General features: G+C 35.9%; 1 protein-coding gene across 1 annotated transcript; it reads left to right on the top strand.

Annotated features, from left to right (window-relative positions):
* Positions 1 to 206: 206 nt before the first annotated feature.
* Positions 207 to 6,790, top strand: LOC127136662 (uncharacterized). Its single transcript, XM_051063198.1, has 3 exons — positions 207 to 401; positions 4,710 to 5,161; positions 6,344 to 6,790. The coding sequence occupies exons 1-3, from the start codon at positions 207 to 209 to the stop codon at positions 6,384 to 6,386; spliced, it is 690 nt and encodes a 229-aa protein (XP_050919155.1). The 3' UTR covers positions 6,387 to 6,790.
* Positions 6,791 to 7,038: the final 248 nt, after the last annotated feature.

The following is a 7,038-nucleotide window of genomic DNA, read 5'->3' as shown; positions in this document are numbered from 1 at the left end:
TACCTGATGTGGGCTCTTCTTTCTAATTATGGATTTGATTGGTAACCTTCATTATTGAGCGGATGCTTTTCTGCAAAGAAAATTCAAAAAGACCTATGTTTTTCTCTTCTTTTGTGTATATGATTCTAGAAATTAATGGTATTATGTATAAGGAAAAGGATTTGGTTGAGGTTCTAAAGATTCTAGACAAATGAGGAGTTTCTATGATGAGGTACTATAAAGACATTGATGGTGTTTATAATTATCTTGAGAAATCTGGAAGGAAGGTGTATGATGACCAAATTGTAGAGCCTGTGAAGGACCCTTCTTATGAGGCTAGTGCATCTGGTACTGGATTATTATTTGGTGATGTGAAAACTTATCTTGATAAGTTGGTTAGGAATATTTTAAAGGTTAATAAGGTTAGAGAAGAAAGGGTTATGGGAAAAATTGATGTTGTAGCATAAAAGTTAAAGGAAGAGATGAAAGCTAGTGAAACCCGAGTCATTTGTTAAGTGGGTCCTATGAAAGTTGTTGTTGAGCACCTTGGTAGTTCCTATATTGTATTTCCTATTGGTACTCCTGATCTTGATCTAGAAACTGGACCAGTTTTAGATCCTGCAACTTTTGCACATATTTTTGATGAAGCACCTGACCTTCCCTGATTTTATTTTTAGCTTTTTATCCATATTATAACATTAACATATCTGGATGATTATGTTATTTTGGCTGATTGACTATTTTGTGATCATTGACTATATTTTGGATTATGTATCTTGCGACAAGTCTTTTAGTCACGTAGGTATGGTATCTCCATGATTCTCTTTATGTTATCTTCTTCTTGATCCTTATTAAAATTGTATGTTTGTGATAATTAGTCCCATATGCGATTTATATGGTGTTTGTTTAGTTTGCTATAATGACATTATTTTTTTGGTCCCATACACGCATTGAGTGTTTAATACAGGGGGAGCTTTACAAATTTTACAACTCAAGCAAAGTATTATACGCTCATTTGTTATGCACTAAGGAAATTCACTGAATTCATTCAATAAATCAAGTTCCAAATAATGCATTAAAGAGTTGATCAACATTGATCAACAATAATATCTCAAATTTTCCAAACATAAAAAAAGGAGGAAACTGAAAGTGCAAGCACGTTATCGTATGACATCGTTTACTTGTTTTGATGTTTTTGTCAATTTGAATGTAGTTGTTATATTTTGTTTATGTATTTGTAGTTTGCTTAATATTTAATATTCACGTGCTTGTACTTTATTTGTATTTCAAATGTATTGTAATGTAATATCTTCGGCTATTGTGTTGTTGTACTATTAAAACCCCTCATTACTCAATAATTAAGAGTGTTTGACCCCTGATGTCTCTTTTTAAGCCTAGTAATTTGCCTCTTTGTCGTTTCAACAAGCGTGGCTTGAATCACAAATTATAACACTTAAATTTGGATGTTGAGTAACTTGATTCGAATCAAGTGTTAATTAAGATTCAAATCAAGAACCTTGTGAAAATTGGAATTTTCCTCTGGATAAATTGATTTGAATCAACAAATAAACCTAATTCGAATCACAACCTCATGTGACTCGAATCAAGTGTTAATTATGATTCGAATCAGATGTCTCCATGAAGCCAAACTTGGGTTATGCTCAAAATTATTTGAGTCAAGCATAAAACTTGTTTTGAATAACAAAATATTGTGATTTGAATCATTATTTCTTCTTGACTCAGATCATAGCTTCACAAATCCAATTATCCATCTTAGATTTAAATAGTTATTTCTTTGATGAAAGTAACAAGTGAGTGAAACATGTGGGTGGAACTCATAGATGCAAATATGTTAATTTGTCTTCTCTTTTATAGCGTGTTTATACCCAACACCATTAATCTTTCTCTTCTTCTCCATAACAACTACTTGAGTGTTAATCAATGTCAGATTCACTTCTTTTTGTTGTATCTTGTTCTTGTGCAATTTTTTATTGTTTGAATGAATTAGAGAGAGTGAGTTGATTGATCTTGTAGTATTGATCATGATTAATCAAGTTCATGATATCCATAAAGAACCAATACCCCTTCATCCAGAAATTTGAGAGAACCTTATGTGTGTTATTCATTCACCTGTATTCAATTCCTTGAATAACACCTTGTGAATTAGAGTGTTTGTGAGATAGTCGGGCATTGTTCATCATCTTTATCCTTAGTCTGCTTCCATTGTTGAGGACCTTCCTCTATAAAGATTGATTGTTGAGGGCGACTAGTGATACATTAGGGTATCTAATATTTTTGTGTGTGTGGAGCGCCATGAAAAATACAGAGTCGCCACCGGATTTTATTTATTCCAAAGGAAAGGGAAAATAGTGATAAAACCCCAAATGAGAGAAACGGCCTCGCAACCAAGAGCAGTTTTGGAAGTCGGTTATGCAAGGGGGAGGTATTAGCACCCTTCACATCCATGGTACTCCATGGGAACCACTTGCTCGTATCAAATGCGTATGGATTTTTATTTATCTGTAAGTTACTTGCTATCGGGAATGTGATGAGAGATGATATGGGAGAGAAAATAAGTTTTAATTTAGTGTGCTCGCCAAGGATTTGGGCCCTCGTGTCTACGTATCCCCATATGTGCAATAGGAAAGTCAGAGCTTCGTAGTTCGGCTCAAAAAATGGCGTATTTGTTTGGTTGTTTTTACTGAACAATATTGTCGTTCGCGTGTTATTGTTCACTTGCTTGTATACTCTGTCATGGGAGAGGGAAGTGTTTGATTCTTTGCGGTAAAGTGGATACACTTGGTTCGCACTCTAGCAGTTAACATTACTTGCTCACGCATGGAGGCTTAAGCTTTGTTCACGGTAGAACGGAAGTAATACGTCCTTATTAAAAGGTTTTGAATAGTGTGCACTAAGGCAAAAGATGATTTGATTTGTTAGGGTTGATTTTATGCATGGAGACAAGCATTAAACCCTTGGCTAGATATAGTCAACGGTCCAATTACTCGGGAGTTGAGAGGACCATGTTGTCCTAACCACTCTTTTTCGTCCAAAAAGAGATTTGAATTGTTAAGGAAGTTTGGCGAGTCTAATTGTTGGAACTTAGAGGGAGACAAGTATCTAACCCTTGATTAAGTACAGTCAACGATTAAAGTACTTGGGAATCGAGAGAACAATGAAGTCCTAACTATTCTTTTTCATCCTCATAGCACCTAGATCTAACTTGTTTGAATCATTAGGTGTTTTAAGGGGAAAGTCAAGTGTCGGGTCCTCAGGCTAGGTACGGCCGACAACCCAATTACTTGAATGTTGTGTACAAACACGTACACCCCATTTGCATTCCAATTTGTTATGAAAATGGTTTTGAAAAAGGAACTTGATGTTGAATCAAGTGTTTGAATTTATTATGAAAATAGTGAATGAAGAATGGAGGTGAGAGATAGAATGAGATGGAGAAGAGAAGGGAGAAGAGATGTGAATAAATGGATCTTGGAGTGGATGGAGAATGCTTGACGTTGGATCAAGCATTTACGTTGCAATGGTGTGAGTTTTATTCGGAAAACAACTTGACATTGAATCAAGTACCTTTTATTTCTTTTGAAATGCTTTGTTTATCGTTTTGTATTTTATCTTTGATTATTAACATGCATAGTAAACTATCTAGGAAACAATAAAGCTAAGCTATTATATGATTAAGGGGAGGGAGGACATTTAACCCACAATGGGGGGATGGATCCACACAATATAATGGAAAGGGAATGAAAGGAAAATACAAGTTACAAACTATTAACTATGTACCATGTCCAATGGCATACAAGTGACATGGTACTTCAAACAATACAAAGCTATCGAATGAAAATGGAATGGTTAGGAGCATGGATAGCTAAGAGTGAGCTTGCATCTCAAAGTCAACTTGGGGATACAAAACATCAAACGGGTTAGCATGAATGAGAATGATGCAACAATATGTAAGAATGCTCAATGGTTAAAATCGATTCAAAAGGTAATGGATTAATCAATGAAAAATAATCAAAGATCTATCCTATGATCAAGGCAAATGAAATTGGACACACAAAGTATTCATCACCTAAATTGAAATGGGATTTTCAATTTACAATATGATCATAAACCAAAGAAACAATTAAATGGACAATTAAAGTGACTATTAATTCTAAAAAATTAAAATCTACCTATATATGCATTAGGATCACAATTAATCAAATGTGACATTCACAATCCAAAATCAAGAATTGAATCTAACAACTATGATTATACGAATCAAATTGAGTGAAAGTTAGCCTAAAGTTTAATCATGGTGAAATCAACCATTACCCATATTAATCTAATCATGAATTAAAAAAGAGATTAACCAAAAGCTAATAGCCAATGATATCAAAACGTGACAAGATTGCACAAACTATTGAATTAAGTTCTGAAAAATTCAAATCGAGATTAAACTAATTTCTAATCCAAACCTAATTAACCCTAACTAGGATTTAATCTAATTATTCACTAAAATCATGTTAATTCCTAATTATCTAAAAAAAATCTAATATTAACCAAATTTAAAAATCAACAGCAATATCAAGAACAAAACTAACACAATTTAAACTAACCTAACTCTAATTAATCTGGATTAATGGGTGATTAGAAATTTAAATTAACAGGCCAGGGGTGTTGTAAGATGGAGGGAGGTGTGAATCATGAAGAAAAACTAGCTTTGGCCAAAGGCCCAAACCCTCCAAGAACCATCCAAGAATCGGGTTATCCTAGAGCTGAACGAATGGAAGCAAAAAACCTCATACGCGAACGCGGCCACGCAACCAGTCAAGGAGTGTTTCAAACGGAATATCAGACGCAAAGGGAGATATGGGACAGATGAAATTTCATGGCGTCGGAGGAAGAACTCGCTTAATGGCGCACACAAATCAACAAGACCTCACCTCGACGTGCGGCGCGTTCTTCTACTTGCGGCTGATCAAAATGAAGAACGAACGGGAACTTGTTGGTTCGGTAATGGAGGATATCGCGTTCGTGATGTCTTGATTGAGATGACGAGCTTCTTGAATTGTGAGTTCTTCCTTGCCGAGATTTCGATTCTCTCCCCATGCGTCGCTGTGCCGTTGGAGATGAATGATGAAGATGATGACGAAATCGTTTCCTTTGGAAAGAATGCAAACAGGTGAGCGTGAGTTTTCTTCTTTCTGATCCTGTAGTTATCGCTCTTCAATTCGTTGTGTTGCTGCTTAGGAATTTCGCCTTGTTTCATCCCGTTTCAATTTTTGTGAGCTTCTTCTCAATTTTCTTCTTCTTCTATATTCTGTACATTGCTCGTTTGGTTCTGTTGCATGAGGTTATATGAGTTGAGGGTGGTGGAGTGTGAATGGGGTTCGAAGGTTGGTAGGGGAAAGAAGAGTTTTTGTGGCAGTTGTTCTTGGTTGGAGGAGTGTTGTGAAGCTGTGGAGGTTATGGTTGAGGGTAAGGGAAGGTTTGAAGATCGATCTTTGATGGATTGAGGGAGAGGGGTGATGAAGGAAGTGGAGGTTGTGGCTGGTTGAAGAGTGGAGTTTTTCTCTTACAGCATATCCGAGGAGTGGGGTTTGTGGTGAAGTGGTGTTAGAGAAGGTTGTTGAAGGTTTGTTGAAGAAGAATGCATCAAGTTCTGTTGGAGATTGAAGGTGGAGATTTTCGGAGAGTTAGGGGGGTTGAAGTGAAGTTGTTATGGAGATGGTTGAGTCCCTTAGAACTGAAGGAAGTGAGGGTTCGGTTATGAGCAAAATGGGAGAGGTTTTTTGCCGTCCCGTTAGAAGTGTAGGTTCTCCTTTTTATGGCTATCGAGTGAAGTCGTTCAAGCTGTTGAAGATTGAAGCTAGCAAAACAAATTCTGTTGCAGGTTTTGGAAAGTTTGTTAACAGCTAGAAGTTGGAAGTTTCGATTGGGAATTCGGTTAGGGAGGTTAGGATTTCAGTTACGGTTTTTTTCGGTTGGAGAAAATGGTTGAAGCACCTTTCTGGGAAGTATTTCTTTCTGTTCTCAGGAGGCTTTGGTAGTTGATGTGGTTTTTGAGGTTACCGAAATTCTGTTGTGAGGATCCTCTTTGAAGGTTGATTCGGGGCGAGCGGTTTTGTTAGCCAGGTTTTAAGGTCGAGAAAAATCGGTTAACAGTTGGTTAGAGCTTGGTTTTTTCTTTCAGGTTTTTTCGGTTAGCCCGTGGTTATAACAGTTGGTTGCGAGTTGTTGAAGGGTTTCGTTTTTGGTTGTGAAGTTGGTTATTCACCACCCTTTGTTGAGTTCTGTTAACAGGGAGTTTATTGAATTTTCGTTGAGAAGTTTGTTGCAGTTTCGTCCTTTTTCTGTTATGCAGGATTTTCATTGCCGGCATTGCCGTTTTGGCGTTGCAGCTTTAGCTTATGGTGGCAGCAGTGTGGGATTTCCGTCTGGATTTTATGCTGCACCTGGCCTCATTTGGCTTATAGTTTGGACGTTGTTGGCTTGTGTTGTTAGTCGGCCTTGTGGCTTCGTGCATCCGCTGCATGGTGTTGCTGTAGGAGCCATTGATAGATCAAAATGAATTGTTATGTTATGGTGATGTGGTGGTGTTAAAAATTGGTGAATGGATATTGATTTAAAAAGGATAATTGGATTTGGATAATAGAATGTAGTTAATGGATTTAGAAATGAGTCAAATGGACAAATGAATTTAAGTGGATATTAGAAATGACTAATAGAATAGAAATTGTATTATGAATGATTAAATGGATTTTGAATTGGATATGGATGAAATTGGATTATGAATGGATTATTAATCGGATGTTAGTGAAATCAAAAATAAATTTCTTAATAACTAAAATAAAATGTCACAATTAATGTGTTCTCAAAAACAATGTTTTAGAATTAATCGGCTAACGAAAAATGATGAAATGGTTATAAAATCAAAATAATTCTCAAAAGTCGATTGAATCTCAAAAATCAAATTTTGAATTAAATCAAATTTGAATCTTTAAAATCCATTCACAACTTCTAGAATTAATTCGAAAATGATGAAATGACTACGGATCA

The sequence above is a fragment of the Lathyrus oleraceus genome, chromosome 4 (genome assembly GCF_024323335.1).
Source record: "Lathyrus oleraceus cultivar Zhongwan6 chromosome 4, CAAS_Psat_ZW6_1.0, whole genome shotgun sequence".
Taxonomy (NCBI): Eukaryota; Viridiplantae; Streptophyta; class Magnoliopsida; order Fabales; family Fabaceae; genus Lathyrus; species Lathyrus oleraceus.
The sequence above is the reverse complement of the archived record's forward strand: the minus strand, read 5'-3'. Positions and strand labels throughout refer to the sequence as shown.